Source organism: Anas acuta, chromosome 8 (assembly GCF_963932015.1).
Source record: "Anas acuta chromosome 8, bAnaAcu1.1, whole genome shotgun sequence".
Lineage (NCBI taxonomy): Eukaryota > Metazoa > Chordata > Aves > Anseriformes > Anatidae > Anas > Anas acuta.
The window spans coordinates 119,103-136,246 of NC_088986.1; the positions used below are offsets into that span (position 1 = coordinate 119,103).

General features: G+C 36.9%; 1 protein-coding gene across 2 annotated transcripts in view; it reads left to right on the plus strand.

Moving 5' to 3' along the window:
- The window catches only part of SLC44A5 (solute carrier family 44 member 5), an 89,671-nt gene that overhangs the window by 36,555 nt on the left and 35,972 nt on the right, over window positions 1-17,144 (plus strand). For both annotated transcript variants that reach the window (XM_068690321.1, XM_068690322.1), the window contains exons 2-5: window positions 4,615-4,663; window positions 8,132-8,205; window positions 12,807-12,891; window positions 16,559-16,643. In XM_068690321.1, the coding sequence (XP_068546422.1) occupies window positions 4,615-4,663; window positions 8,132-8,205; window positions 12,807-12,891; window positions 16,559-16,643 (293 nt within the window). The remainder of the gene's footprint in view (window positions 1-4,614; window positions 4,664-8,131; window positions 8,206-12,806; window positions 12,892-16,558; window positions 16,644-17,144) is intronic.

Genomic DNA, 17,144 nt, shown 5'->3' on the forward strand with positions numbered 1-17,144 from the left:
TGCTATTCTGTTCCCAATGGGTGTTTGTCTAATCTGTTCTTAAAGCTTATGGTGAGGAAAATCAGAAGTATGCTTGAAAACTTATTCCAGTATTTAACTGCCTGTGTGCTCTGAAAGGTTTCTTAATGCCTAATCTAAACCATCTTTGCTATAAATGAAGTTGTTTCCTCCTCTTTCTCTGATAGAGGAAGCTGAAAATAAATGATCACTGTAATTTTTATACAGTATTTGAGGACCATTGTTTTGTCCTCTCTCCCTTAATCACAGTCATTGAAATTTACATTCATTTACTTCTTTTTGTAAACTTCTTAGTATCTTGCTTTTCAGTCAGTCCTTCTACTCTTTCCAGTTTGTTCGTATCTTTTGAAATTCTAGTGCCGTGTTCTAGATACAGTTTTTCAGCTGAGGTCTTACATGTCCCGAGCAGAAGGAACAATGACCTCACCAGTCACGATCACCCTTCTTGAATCAGTTGTGCAATTTTTTTTTACAAAGGCATTGTTTTACTGACTCATTCTCTCTTTGTAGTCTGCCATAATTGTTCAGGGTTGTTCTTATTGATGTTGTTAAAGGCAATTATTCTATATGGATTTGTAACCTGAGTTTGTCTTTATAACTTCCTTCAGTTTATGAAAATCACACTGAATTGTTAAAATGTTTATCAAAATAATTTTGATTCTGTCTCCAGAAGCATATTAACACTTATCACCTGCACGATTTCTAAGTGTTCATTCTAATTTTTTGTTGTTGTTGTTCAAATTGTTACGGAAAATATAATAGCCCTGGAAAACAGGTTGCTCCAGTAGTGAGGTTGTGCTAGCTACTGACACTCAAGAGTGAGATTTTGGAGTCAGTGAATGGTTTGGTAAGTGTTTGTCCTCAAAAGCAAACAGATTGTAAGAAAGAATTATTGGGAGTGAACTGAGATCAAATAGGAAAACTCATTATATATTTTATAAATAACAGCCAATATGTACTGTGAATATCCTGTGAAGTTCTGGTCCTTCCTTTTCCAGTGATATACAGTAGCACTGAAAAAGGTCCAGAAAAAGAATATCAGCATGACCAAAAGTGTGGAACAACTTATGTATGAGAAACAGCTAAACAGACTAGGACTCTTGACTCTGGAGGACAGATTAATAAAGAGGAATATAGTAAGAACCTGTAAAATTATCAGTAGCATACTATGCTACAGGTATGAGCTGACTGGTGGCAAGCTTAAAACAAACAAAAGGAGATAGTACTTCAATATTTCATTAATCTGTAATAGGGCATTGCAGATTCTGAAAGTGTGTGTGAGTTAAAGAGATTTATGAGATAAAAAGAAATTCACCAACAACTACTAAATACAAAGTCTGTTCAGAGTCTTTGGTTCAGAAAAGTGCTGAGTTGCAAATCTCTATAATCTTAGAGAGAATTTTAGGGAAATACCACTGTTAGTCTTGATTTTGCATTTCTCCTCAGGTGTTCACTATGGCCCCTTGATAAATACAGGTCACAGGTTCGATGGAACTTGTGATCTGGTGTTGGTGTTCTTACAGGTTAAACTTGGGTCCTATATGAGCTATGTACAAAGGCTCACTTCAGTATGCCTTATGCCTAGAATTTATCAGTAGGAAGTATTATAACAGATTCTGAATTGTTCTGTAGAGAAGTTATTTTTTACATGCTTAATTTGTAGAAAATGTTATATGAATAGATTCTTGAAAATACAGGCTTTGGCCCAGCATAAGCTATTGTGTGGAACATTTGTTTTCTGGAGCGTGGTGGATTTCCATTGTCCCTGAGTAACAGAATAACTTAAATCATCCACTCTCCAGCATTTCTGTCATACTTGGCTCCTCCAAAGTTTTAGCTTTCCCAACCTCTTTGTTAAAATGTATTTGTTTTAGAAGCTTAGTGAGGTGGAGCTGAACAGCTCAGATAAAGAGCAAATAGAATTGCAAGATCTGCTTTGTTTGTTGTGCTGGTCTGCCAGTATTTTGATAAGGTTTTCTGATATAAACCAAGAACAAAGTCTAGAGTTAGTAAGTAAATTTTGCTTCTAATAAGTTTCTGAATTCTTCTCTAATTGAACAAAACCAAGTATTTTGTTGGTAGACTAGGAAAAGCTTAGGCTGGTAACAACACCCTTTAACACTAATTGTATTCTGAAGAAGAGATCCTTAAGTAGGCAGCGAGACAGTACTCAGCCATTTGTATTGTAGCAATGATATCCTAACGAAGAAGTGATTTTTCACTGCACATAATTTGGTTTGGTAAATCCTTATAATTATTGAATTTCAAAATACCCTGGAAGTCTGAATAGCTTTAAAATCATGGTCTTTTAAATGAAGTAGAATCATAGAATCATTAAGTTTGGAAAAGACCTCCAAGGTCATCTAGCCTAGCTGTCCCCCTACTACCAATGTCACCCACTAGACCATGTCCCTAAGCACCACGTCCAACCTTTCCTTGAACACCCGCAGGGACAGCAACTCCACCACCTCCCTGGGCAACCTCTTCCAATGCCTAACCACTCTTTCTGAGAAGAAATTTCTCTTAATTTCTAACCTGAACCTCCCCTAGAGTGATTTGAGGCCATACCCTCTTATCCTATCGCTAGTTATCTGCAAGAAGAGGATGACCCCCAGGTCCCCACAACTTCCTTTCAGTAGCCAATGTACAGCAAATATTTTTGAAACTAGAACATTGCTAGTAATTAAAAACTAAAACGGAAGATGGTGTTACTCCATGCAGGGCAATTTTTTCATCTCTCAGGATCTGTGAGTAAAGACAACCAAGTAATCTGCTTAAACTCCAACCCACAACAAAAGAAGGAACTTGAAAAGGAAAATTTAAACTCTGCCATAATTTTTTGTTACTATTTCCGAAGTGAAATCACACTGTAAGCCTTTGTATTCAAGTCCACATTTGAAACACAGATTGGAGCTAGTATTTCGTAGTTTCTCAGTAAGGTTTGCTTATTTGTAGAGAGGATCAATTGGAACTATGCTAACTGGGATAGCCATCCATAGAAATGTATCACAGTTGATTCCTTTCACCTGTAAACTCAGGCTAGATGTTACCACCTGTTTCTAGGAAGGTCCTGACTTGACCGTCTTGTCAAATATGACCTTCTGAGGTTCATACAAAGCAACAAACATATTCAGGAACGTATGCATTTCTTCCCCAGGATGTTCAACACCAAGAGCTTGTAGCAAACAAATGTTATTTGTTGAAGCTACTGAATGTAATATTTCTTGATCAAAATAGCAGTAGAGAATACAATACGTTATAGTAATGTTGGCAAGTGTCCTGTTTTCAGCTAGGATAGAGTTAATTTTCCTCCTACTAGCTGGTAGGGTGCTGTGTTTTGGCGTAGGATGAGAAGAGTGCTGATAACACGCTGATATTTTAATTGTTGCAGAGCAGTGCTTACACCAAGCCAAGGACATTTCAGCTTCTCACTCTGTCCTGCCAGTGGGCAGGCTGGGGGTGCAGCAGGAGCTGGGAGGGGACAGACCCAGGACAGCTGACCCAAACTGACCAAAGGGGTATTCCATCCCATCTGATGTCATGCTAAAAAATATATAGGGGTGGCTAGCCAGGATGGGGGGCCGGCTGCTCAGGAATAGGCTGGGCATTGGTCGGCAGGCGGTGAGCAATTACATTGTGCATCGCTTGTTTCGTACACATTATTATTAGTAGTACTGTTATCATTATTATTATTTTTCTATCTTAATAAACTGTCCCTATCTCAACCCACAGGCTTCATTTTCCTGTTTCTCTCCCCCATCCCAGAGAGGGAGGAGGGAGGGTGAGCGAATGGCTGTGTAGTGCTTAGTTGCCGGCTGGGTTAAACCACAACAGCAAGATGCTGGACAACAAAAAATCTGATCCATCTTCCTGTATTACTTATAACCACAGAATCATTGAGGTAATTGGGAGGTCTCTGGTCTGACATCCTGCTTGGAGCAGAGTCAGCACTGAATTTCTGCAATCTCCAGCGTGATTCTTGTCATCTGGTGAGCCCAATGCAACAAGGGCAAACCTGTGATGCTGGTATCTAAAATAAAGTCCTGTAACCAAAGAAGTAGGAAATAAGAATAACTGCAAAAGTGGAAGTATAATGCAGAATCATAGAAGAGACATTTAAGATCATCTAGTTCTTAAGTACAGAAGTGACTCCAGACTGTCATTAGATTTTTAGAGAAAAATCAGAAGGGCGTAGCCTGCAGCTCCAGAGAGGTAGGTTCATTTACTTGCTGCCAAACACACTTTGTGTGCAGCTGTGAGATACAACTGTTGTCTCTCAAATATCAGCAACTTTATATTGTGAACTCTATGCATAGGTGTAGTGATAGGATGTACATTGGAAATAACTTATCATATGGTAAATGAAAGGCCCTCATTTTTTTATGCTAGAAGAAAATAAGCTTTGATCTTCTCTACCAAAATTAGGTAATCATATTGGTGTATTACTGATAATGCTGACATGAAATTATTTTAATAGAATTGAGTAAATAGGAATACATAGAAGACGTTCTTCAAAGACTGCTATTAACTCCCCCCTCTATGTAAGTTTTATTTTTAATAAGGACATGCTTTTATGTTGTTTTATTTTAAATGCAGGTGAACCAAGGAAATTTGACCCAAAGTTCAGAGGACCTATTCATAACAGGTAAATATCTTAAGTCATTCTTTTTTCATTTAGTTGGGTTTGTGGTGAACAGAGCATAAACATTTAATTTACAAAACTTGTGAATTTGATTCTGCAGTTCTTTTTAATCCAGAAGACTATCCTTACCACACTTAAGGAATATTATATGTATGCTTTTAGTTCTTTAAACCTAAATGCCAATTCTCTATGCTTTGTGTTGTCTAGTACCTGCTGTCTTAACTTGAGCTGATGTAAGCAGAACTGTTAGTTATCAAATACTACTAAGCCTGCAGGAACTGGTGGCACAGTCTGTATCTGTGCAGTCTGCAGTGTTGTTATATTCTGTGGTCCCTTGGCTGGATAATGCAGTCTGTCTTGTTTCCATATAGTATGGGACTGGAAACCAGACATACTCTATTCTTCAGTTTGCAGCTGGTTTTCCTGCACAGAGGGATGAACCTCTGTGATCATAGGCCTGGACAGCTTAACATTTTTACTGTTACTATATTCTGATCTAGTGAAAGGTGTCCCTGCCAATGTCACAGGGGTTGGAACTAGATGATTTTTAGAGGTCCCAAACCATTCAATGGTTCTCTACTGCATGATACAGCTAGTAAAAATTATATTTTTTTCCTTGCTATTATGAATGTGCAGTTGCCATGACATTTTCTGCAATTTTAGAGATATATATGTGCTATTCTACCATTTCATCACTTTCTACCATTCCAAAGCAGTTTTTAAAAAACAAAATCACATAAAACCATCCCATAACTGATATGCCACATTTATTCAGTGCCTATCATAAATTCCCTGGTGAGATGATATTACTGGAAACGCTACAAAATAGGTCAGTTCCCTATACAGTGAGGGTATGACCTCATTGTACAGTAGGCCATAAGGCAGTGATTCCTAAATTGGTACATACTTAGCTTACTTTGCAATGAGGTGCATCTGGGTTTAGATTCAACATATTGCTTTTGCAAGACACCCAAAAGACTTGACTGACTGTGTAGGGTCATCAGTGCAGAACTGTGCAGTAGACATGTAGCATTGTAGACATACCCTTTAAGTAGTTTGTTTTTTTAAGACAATGAATGTTTATGGTTTTTTTTTAATTTCATTTTTTTTCCAGTTACTGAGATGAAGTGATTAACAAATGACAATCTTTTGAGCAAATAAGGATTAGCTAATTCCTGTGAAGAAAATGCCTTCTCAGAATATATTCCTGAGTTCAATAGGAGGAAAGTAGGATTTTGCCCTGAATTTGCTCCTGACTTTGGGACTTCCCACTTTTCTGTAGGAGAGAAACTGATGTCATTTAATCCTGGCAGGCAGATAAACACAGCTGCTCAGTCACTCCTCCAGTGGTATGGGGGAGAGCAGTGGAAAGGTATGAATGCAAGAACTCATAGTTTAAGATAAAGACAGTTTACTAAGTAATGCAGAAGTCGTGCACACAAGCAAAGCAAAACAAGGAATTCAATCACTACTTATCAGCAGACAAGTGTTCAGCCAATTCCAGGAAGGCAGGGCTCATCATCTGTAGCGGTTTCTTGGAAAGACAAATGCAACCACTATGAACGTCCCCTCCTTCTCTTTCTTTCTCGCCAGCTTCTATTGCTGAGCACAACGTCATATAGTATAGGATATCCCTCTGGTCACTTGGGATTGCCAATCACAGATTCATAGAATCATTAATGTTGGAAAAGACCTTCAAGATCATCTGGTTCAACCGTGACCTTACTACCAATGTCACCCACTAAACCATGTCCCTAACTGCCACGTCCAACCTTTCCTTGAACACCTCCAGGGATCGTTATGCCGCTACTTCCCTGGGCAACCCGTTCCAATGCCTGACTACTCTTTCTGAAAATGTCTCATATTTTCTAACCTAAACCTTCCCTGGCACAACTTGAGGCCATTCCTTGTAGTCCTATCACGAGTTACCTGTGAGAAGAGGCTGACCCCCAGCTGGAGATGTATTCCTTCCTCACACCAGATCTATGATAAGTTTAACTGAAATCATATGAAACAGAAAAGATTTGTGAAAGCAATAGCTGGCATCACAAAAATACTTTCTTATTTGCAGTCTTCAGCTCTCATCCACTTGGCTCCTTACATAGACTCTCAAGCAGAACTAAATATTGCTCAGTTTATGAAGACACTCTTTAACATGAAGAACACATTAGACTTCCTGGAGTGATTATTGCTCACTCTTATATCAAGAAAAAAACAAAAAAAAACAGGATACAGCTTTGATCAGGTCAGAACAGAAGCAGCTTATTGCTACAGCTGTAGGAGAGAGTAGAGAGCAACACTGAAGTCTTCTGCCTATGCAAACTCTGCCCAGGCAAGGCAGCTACAGATTTTACGTACCTTTAGGTTATACAACCTGCTCTTGACCAAAACTGTGTCAGGTAAACAGAATATGGTAAGTAACAGTGATTGAAATACTTCAGATGAGTAAGGTCAAGACAGTACATCCTTCTACAAATAATTTACTCCTTTGTTAATGAAATTGTGCTGACTGGTGAGACCATTAGTTGCAAATATTTCTTAGCTAGTGAGGCCTGCTGCCACACATCTTCAGAAGTAAAAACTTGTGAAGTTAGCTTGTGAAAGAGAAAATTGGTCACTGTAACTGGAGACCTCAGAATTTGTTGTCTCTGTAAGTGCATACTTGCCCTTCTCCTACCTGCTTAAGTGTTCATGTGTCATATAAATTACATCTCTAGAATGACTCTGATCAGGGTCAGATGCTGGAAAAAAATGATTGTAGTGATCCATATCTCCACTCCTCTGCCTGAATGAGCTTGATATGTAGACCAAAAAATTAAAAACAGCAATTGAATTGAATACTGACTTCTTAGTTTTCAGACTGGAGAATGTGTTTTTTAGCTTGTCTGTAAATAGAGGTATGGCGCTCCAAAAGATTTTATCTATTTATTTATCTATTTATTTATCTATTTATTTTTTGTAGAGAATGTTTTGGTTGCACTAAATGAGGTCAAACAAACAAGTCAGAAAAGTCAGAAATTTGTGCAGAGATCAGGGTAGGTAGTTAGATATCGGTTTTTTTTTTTTTCCACTGTTATTTTCCCAATCATAACCTATTTATAATGCAGGTAAGCTGTGCTGGATCATCATCTCAACATATTGTTTATAATACCTGATACCAGAAGTGATCTCACGTTTTCAGTGTTTTAACATACCATTTGTTTTAAGAATGTTTAAGCCTGTTCTTCCATATGTTTTTATTTCTGTCTACAATTCAAAAGACGTATATATTTATTTGATGGTCTTGCAGTGAAAGCAGGACCTTACACCTCACATGTGATTTTGTGAGTAAGACTTCAGAAAATAGTAAGTGCAGATGCAAACATGCTTGTGTAGTATATTACGATGTGAGAATACCCTATGGCACTCATTGTTTTCAAAGGGTCATATTAGACACCTTATTTTTTAAAAAGTGTTCCTTTCTGTCCCTAGGCATTGTACAGACATTATTTGCTGTGTAATCTTCATAGTCGTCATTCTGGGTTACATTGCATTAGGAATTGTGGGTAAGTAAAAACAGGTATAGTATGTAGTAGTGCTTTCTCATACCCAGGAGAAGCAGCTTTGTGAACATCAGTGCTTTTAACTGACATGTCCCTTTTGCTTATATCTACATAAAGCATTCAGTTCAATAAGTAATACCTTGCTTAGAAGCAAATCGTGAATTTACATTAGAAGCAAATCATGAATTAACATTAACATTCAGTGTCTGTTAGGGAGACACTCAAATCCACGTATTTATGATAAAAAATTAAAAATGAAGTATATTCAAGAAAAATGACATTGTTTGATAATTTTGGTAACATAAAGTAACTGTGGTGGAAAAAGCCTTTCATTTGTCATTAAGCTGAAAGCAAAAGATAGAGATAAACACTTTAGTTTTCAGAGGCTTTTTGTTCTGTAGATTACCAAAAGAACCTATATGAGCAGTGAATGGGGAAGTAAAAGAGGTAACTTCATTTACTATGAGATCCAGAGTTGTTTGCATATTAGGATATTCATTAGTAATACCCATTTTATTTTGTGTGAGAGAATTGTATAAATACCTGTATGTGAAAACACAAATAATATTGTGAAAGTGTACTTGACGTGTGTCTGTATGTTTTGCTGAACTCTAATTTATTTCAAAATAAGAGGTCATCTTCAGTACAACTCATTAGTCATGAATTGTGCCTTATGTGTTATTACAGAAACAATAAAAAGTACATTTCTGTATTTTCTTGTGTGAATACCCTTCTGGATTCCTATTAAATTTACCTTGAGGAATAAGCAATAAATAAATGTAGCTTTATCACACAGCTGCTGTGACTGAAAATCTGAGTCCAGTTTTGCTCTCAACGTTGTATACAGCACATAGGTTTTAGCTGTATGCACATCTGTGCAACAATGGAGTAGAATTTGTTTAGGTATATGTTTCAAGAAGAGTTAAATGTAGTCTAAGTAAAAGGTAGTTAAATCTCCTTGAAAGATGAAACATGATAATTTTTGATACTGGTCTTTCTTGGTCCTGCTTCAATGATGGCTGCTGTTAAATGACTTTACTGAATAGAAATATTTATTCCATGATTTACTCTTTGTATCATTCTGTTAACTTCACAGATGAGCTAATAGTGCCAATTTAACAATGTAATTTTATTTCCTATGGAACTGGCTTAACACTACATACATATTTCTGAGACCATGGGTTTATCTGGGTGATATTTTACAGAAGTTAGCCTCTTAATTGATGATGATTTTGATTCAGAAAGATATACATAAAAGGCAACAAATAAGTTCTATTGGAAACGAGCCTCATGTTCCAAAGGACAGATTAATTTGAAGTAATTGCTTTTGTTGTATTGCTCAAAAGGATGTTTATACAACTTCAGTGTATTCAGCATGGATTTACAAATTCTGCATCATGTGTGCCATTACCTGCTTCAAAGCATTACTAAATTGCTTGTGTTAAAAATCTGTAAGAACAATTTCTCAATTTTCAGGTTAGGTTCTGCACACATTAAAACATTAAAAAATACATTTAAGAGAAGCAAATTAATAATATGAAAGACTGCCCTTTTGAAAGTACATAGTAGAGGAAATGAAGCAGATAGTATAAACAGATTTGTGGTTATTTTTTAAGTATCAAAAGATGCCACTGTTCTAATCACATTTTTTCCTTGACAGGGAGCTTTCCATCCTTTAGAACCAACAACATAGCCCTAGAGCACAGAAAAAGAGGAGTACACCTGATAGACATTCAGATTGACAGGCAATAGGTATTTTTGATACTGTCCATGTGTGTTGGCTGCACATCAGTAAAAGTGCTGACATAACTGCAAACCTCCTGACAATGAAATGGTGCTATCATAGAATGTCATGCTGCTGCTCTGGGGGTTGGCTCAACTGTGTAATATGGTTCAGCTGTTCTTTAATTTTCTTTTTTCATCTTATTTTTGTTTGTGCCAGCACTCAGACCACAGCCTTATGACTATTAGAATGTGCTCGGAAAAAAAATCTGAATGACTGGATTCTGTTTCATTTAGTGCTTGATAGTGGGTCACCAATAGTACGGCAAAACACACAAAACATGCTGCTCTGTCAAACTAGTTCTTATAATAGCCTTCTTCCCTCAGTCAGAATTGTTGAATTAGATACTTATTCTGCACTGCTTACGCCAGAAAAAAAATGGTGTATTTATGACATGGATTTTTTCACTGTCATTGTTCTCAGTTTGCAAAAAAAAGTGACAGAGAAATAAGTTTATTAATCTTGATGTTTAAGGCCTGGCACAGCCAGTGAAAGAAGCACATATTTTCGCTTCTGGTCATTTCTCTTCTCCTTCTGCTGCTGAGTTAATCAAATGCTAAATGTTTATGTTGTAAAGCAGACTAATTCTTTTTTGTTTCACTTTGGAATTTAGCTGAGAAGCGTCTTCCTCTGTTGACCCAGCAGCTGATTCCAGTGGTGGAATTTCATAAAGAAAAGTGTGCTAAATCTATCTTTTAAATCAAATTAGTTTAGATATTGTTTTATTAAAAACATGACTGAATCCTCAGGCATACAGGACAGCTACTGCCAAGTAAGAGAAGTTTTAGAAAATTTGGTGGTGGCAAAGCAGGAACAGTCTGTACAGAAATTCTATTGAAGTGAGTAGTATGCTCCATCATTTATATTCTACTATTTTCTATTAGTAATCGAGAATACACTGAAAACAATGAGTGATGAAACCTGAGACCAAGGATTGACACAAACCCTGTGAAAAAGAGACTTTTGAAAGATTTCAGCAGAGCTTCTGTTACAACTGAAGAGTGAGAGGATGATACACTGCCCTGCTAATTTAATGAGCAGTTTTATTCCTGCTGGCTATATTAGTCCATTGAAACAGACTGAAGGAAGTAAGCCTGAATCACATTGACCCTTCTAATGGAAAGATCCTTAGGAAAAGATTGCTGTGTATATAAGCAATACACTGAGACAGCAAACAATTATTTTACATTGCTTATCTCCTTTTTCCCAAGTTTGTCTGAGGGATGAAAAATAATTCCAGGTTTAAAATGCTACCTTAGTAAGGGGTATTATTGGCTGTAGCAGCTACTTCCAAATTATATGTACAAAGGATCTTTAAGTCTTGCTACTAAATTCTCATCAGTACTTTGGAACTGGCATGGTGGAGTTTATCTCCACTGGTTCCTGTTTCATAAAATGTCAAATAAAATAATAATTTAAAACACTAATTTTTAGCCTAGGAAAACACTGATGTAGAAGAGTCATTTAACATCATACAAATAAGGTCTGAAAGGCTTTTCAGATCTGTATAGGAGCTTGATTCATTTGAGCCCAGATTTTTAAGTTTCTGAAAAGTAAGGTCTTACTAAAGTATAAGGAAACACTACTTATTGTCTGAGTCACAATGGAAGAAAGTATACATGGCATAACCAACAGACAACAGTGCAATCACCAGAGAGCTGTGTGATGTCATGCATACATATGTGTAATTGAGTTTTCAGTTGCCTACAGGTGAGAGCTGATAGTTCATGTCTCCTGAATGTTCCCATTAGCTAGTGTTAATGAAATAAGTAAGTGGGGTTTAACAAAGAAAAAAATAAATGGGGTTTAACACCAGTGAAGCACTTCAGCTTTCTGTGAGCATCAGAATACCACAGTTAATCTGAAATGCGATCAGTCTGGAAGTTCAGAAGTTGGTTGTTACCAGGCAACAAGTTTACAAATTCTGGAACACAAGCAAAATGAGATATGTTAAAATAAACTAGGGGATTTATTTTGGTAATTTAAAACCATTCAAGGTGAAAAGTAACATTACAGATTCTCTTTTGGTGGACGTTATTATAACTATTTGCAAAAGTCAACAAAACTATGTTGCGTATCTGTTCCAAACATTCCATTAGATTTGTAATTTGCTGCTCTGAGATCTTGTATAGGTTCTGTCTCTACTGCATATATAATAATTGTTATAATAAGCACTATTATTCTCACCAAAGTGACCTTGAGGAAAATGACAGTTTCACAGTTGGCTAAATTTAATGCCACAAAGTGGAGAGAAAATGGTGTAATTACAGAGAAGCAAATTCAAGGTAGTATACATAGGTCAAAACATAAAGTTTGGCTTCTGGCATTCAGTAATGTATTGCACAAGAGAGGGAAAGCTGGGACTGAAAACTTCGTAATAACTGCAATCTTTTACAAATAATACAGACACAAGGAAATTGTTGTTAAGAGGATTTTTTTAGTGTTCTCTAGCAACCTGATTCTAGTGTGTTAGCTCAGGGTACTGATAAGGAATTATATTCTGGAACTATAGTTTACTTTCAGATGATGCTTTAGAAAAATGAAATTTCTGTGACTTAAAGGCAGATCAGCAATTGGTAGTCAGTAGTTCAAAGACTAGTCATTGGCTAGCCATTAAGGAAGCTTTTTTTTGTTTTGTTCTGTTTTTATTTATTTATTTATTTTTGCTAGGAAATCTACAAATCAATACTCTTCAGAGGCAATCATCAAAAATTAAAATGATACATGAGAGGTGACGTTTTCATGCTAGTAAATTTCAACTACTATCAAGTTATTGCTATACACTTTACTGTAATGTTAAAAGATATATGTGTATTTGCAGCTTGGGTGCACGGTGATCCTAGGAAAGTGATTTATCCAACTGACAGCTATGGGCAGTTCTGTGGTCAAAAAGACACCTTCAATGAGTGAGTACTAAATCCAAATACCTATCTTTATGACTTACGCACTACAAACAAAAAGTGAGGTTTCAAATCCTCTCTGTGCAATTGGTTCTTGTGCAAAGCTGAAGAGACAACTGCACTTGATTTCCTCTTATTGTATTTATTCCAAATAAAATTCATAAATAGATTAATCCTTCGGTGCAAATCTAGACAAGAGTTATTACTGCAGTGCTGTTGTTCTCATTCAAAGAATATTTTTGGTGAAGTATAAATATAGCTGATTGCATCACTGATTGCATTGAAAGTGACTAGCTGGCTCAGCTTCTGGCTGTGAAGTTTAGGATATTTAATAACCATATGAGAAATTCTTCTGTCCACATTTGGATAAGAGTAGTCCTTAAAGCATTGTAGCCAGGTTCTCAGTTTCTCTCAATAAGCTCCAAATACCATAAAAGAGCATATGGTAAAGGTCTTGTTTTCTGCTACTGCTTATCTGGGGATAGTGGAGAGCAGAATGTATGGTCAGGCAGCTGTAGCCATACCTTTCTCGGATATACCAGCCAAACAGCTCTGTTTAATTGTCTCAATTTCCTAATCTCTTAGATTTGAAATTACAAGAATTAAATTTATTAGTTAATATCAACAGAGTGTTTCTGCATGAAAATAGCTGCTCGGGAAAGAAGGATATCACATTATTGTTTCCTCTGAAAATCTAAAACTTTTTTATGAAACAAAATTTAAGAGTTTTGTTTTTTTTTTTTTTAAAAAAAAAAAAGAGGCTGATGAAGGCACTGCCCAAAGGCAAATGCAAAAGGGGGGGAGCAGTAGAGAGGAAGTGCAAGCAGGAGAGAGGAAGAGCTAGTACTTTGTATCCTCTCAAGCTCTTTTTAGAGAGGAAACACAAATGCTAGGGACTGTAAGAGGACAAGACCTGTTGCACTCTCTGACTAAGATTCTTTCTAACAGCTGTTGGCGAGTGGCCAGAAGAGTCCTCTTCCTCTATGAAGAGAAAGAAGTAGGAGTAAAAGTGTTCCCCTTCTTCTGTTCTTTGCTCTGTCTTTGCCCCCTCTCTGGTCTATGGGAAGCAGCAGCAGCTAAATAGGTTTGGTGGTCTGGGGCATACAGCATCCATGCACTGTGTGTGATATGTAGCCAGATTTAATTCTGATTACCCATTCTCATTGCCTCTTTCTTTTTTGTTATTCAAGTCTTCATTTATTTCTTACACCATGATTTCCAGTCTGTATTTTATTTGCCACATGGAGGAGTTCTTTATAAAAAATTAAGCCAAAAGTTACACAATATAATTTACTAGAAAAGGAGGAGCGTTATGACAATATTAGCATTAGGGCCTGCCAGGAGGCTCCTCTGAACAAGTCCCTCTGGTTCCCAAAAGTGGAGGTGTGGGATGTGCTTGTCAGTCCTTTATGGATACCATAAGAAGTGAGAAAGGCTAACCCATAACTATGGTTTTCCAAAGTCCCTGAAGGCTTAATCTGAGATCTCTGAATTGTGAAGTGATGACAGTCTCTGTGATTTGAATTTTTTGCTTGGAACAGGCATCCCCAGCAATCTCACTGAGCAGTAGAAAAGAGGAGCCGATAAGCCAACACTCACAGTTTGTGAAAAAAGAAAAAAAAAAAAAGGAAAAAAAAAGAAAAACAGAGCTGAACTCTAATGAATTCCATGTATTCAAGTTAATTCTACTTTGTATAGAATCTTTGTGTGGAACTTTATCATGAGAGTATCTTTTAGGCCTCTTCATACTCCACTGTAAACCATCCATTAATCTTCATGGAATCTGTAAGCTTGTTTTGCCTTCTACAGAGCATAGTGTAAACATGGAATACAATAGTGTTTCACTGCAATGGACACAGACCTAGTTTTCAGTGGCTGTTTCCTTTTGTTACCTATATGCTTAATCTTTGTTTTCTGCTGGTAATATCAGCAAGTGGGCTAACACATCTGGAAAAAAAAAAAAAAAGATTTCATTAATGGCTTAGAGAATTTTACAGACTGTAAATACTCACAAGAAACTATCAGAGAAAAATGACATTTCAGTCCAAAATTTTATTATTTTGATTTGAAGAAATAAAAACTAGTGAATTGTATTTGCTAACGTACATGTTTTGTTAAACAGTACATAATAGAACATACTGCACTAAAAACAAATTAAGCATCTAAAATGTCAGGCAGTTGACCTAATCTCAGTTTTAAAAGGAGCTTGAATGTATGATTGCTATATATACAAAACTTGCTATATAATGGCTTTGTAGACATAACCATATTCAGCAGCTCACTGTATATGTCCTAGAATGGGGATTACCCCAAAAGCACTTCATTATTAATATATCCATCCTATTCCCAAGGCAGAGCTCTTTCTGTGTTGCATTGCCTCGGTTTGCATCAGTGGTGGCTCAGACAGTGTTGTATTGTGTTTTCTTGCACATCACAGGCTACAGGGGAGTATATGCATTACTAGCCAGACTACTTATCCTCAGGGTACTCATCCTCCCGACCTGGAAGTCTGGGAGCATAAGAAGCAGAAGCCCCCTGCACAGTTCAGGTGGAAACAGTTAGAGACCTGGACTGTCACAAGTCCATGGGACCAGATGGGATCCACCCAAGGGAGATGAGGAAGTTGGTGGATATGATTGCTGGGCTGCTTTACATCATCTATCAGTGATCTTGGTCAACCGGAGAGGTCCTGGATGACTGGAGACTTTCTAATGTGATGCCCATCTATAAGAAGGGTCATCAGGAGGACCCAGGGAACTACAGGCCTGTCAGCCTGACCCTGGAGCCAGAAAAGGTGACAGAACAGGTCATCTTGAATGCAATCATGCAATGTATGCGAGAACACCGAGGGATCAGGCCCAGCCAGGATGGGTTCATGAAAGGCAAGTCCTTTGAGTATTGTGTTCAGTTTTGGGCCTCTCACTACAAGAAAGAAATCGAGGCCCTGGAGTCACCAGTTTTCAATAAATCCAAACTGAGGTGACAGCTACCTCAAGGCCCCAGTTTCCAGAAATTGTCAAGTGTGGGGACTGTGGGGTGCAAAACCCTCAGGCTGTCCTTTATTTATATCAAAAAAAAGGTTTATGAGCATTGTTTTGAGATTCTACAATCATTCCGTTTCCTGGCTATCTGCTTTCAGTATCCAACCATAAAAGCTTTTGATTGATTTTGGTGCCACCTTCTGCTCAGCAAAGTAATCAACTTTCACAATGTAATGTTTTTAATATGCAGTTTCATTGATCTTGGTGCCACCTTCTGCTCAGCAATATAATCAGCTTTTACAATTTAACATTTCTAATATGCAGTACATACACAATATATTCAGCACAAGCAAAGGAACCACAGAGTTTTGCAGAGGTGTTTTACCAAACAGTCTTTCCCTTTTTAGATGCAGAACTGCAGACACCTTCTAACTCTTGTAGTACCTAGGGTTGTTTCAGCTTAAACTCCTGCCGTGGAAAAACTGTTCAAAATTAAAATTCTTTATTAAAAAAAGATTCTGGTTTAAAAGAACATTCAGTATCTGTTTGTGATTTGTTTTTTGTCTTGTGTTTGCAATATGTGCATTCTGAATAAAGGAATTAAAATACTAATTTATGCTATGAATTTTGGTATGGTAGGATTTGTAAGCACCCATATTTATAAAATTAATTATCTTGTATCCTCTTCATAGGAACAAGACCATTCTGTTTTACTTTAACATTCTGAAATGTGCCAGCCCAGTAGTGTTAATAAATCTACAGTGCCCTACAACACAGGTGAGTGAAATACAGAGCTAAGATATTTTCCCTGCCTCTTAGTTGTGGTGCTTAGGAACTAGACATACATTTGTATGGATTTTAAAATTGCTTTTCATGTCCTGTGAAACATTATATGATTGTTTTACAGATGACATGTATAGCATACAGTATCTGTCACCTGTGATGGTCAGAAGAAAATAAATAGGAATGTACAAGATTGGCTATTTTGGATCAGCATTGAATAAAAGTCTGTCTAGCTGGATAAAGTAACTTGTTATTCATAAATTTATCACAGGCAGCTGTTCAGTAGTAGTAAGTGTATGCAAAAAATAATTTTGATTAACATCAAGGATTTTCCAAACTGGATGTGTACAAGAAAATGTACATATCCCCAGTGAGAGCAGTTTCTGGGTCTAGTTAGATCTTATGGTGCTTTCAAAATTGAAAAAAGATTATTTTTGGCTAATGCCACAGTTTGTACTCTGTTAACTGTGCTGCAAATTACTGTGAAGCTGTGAA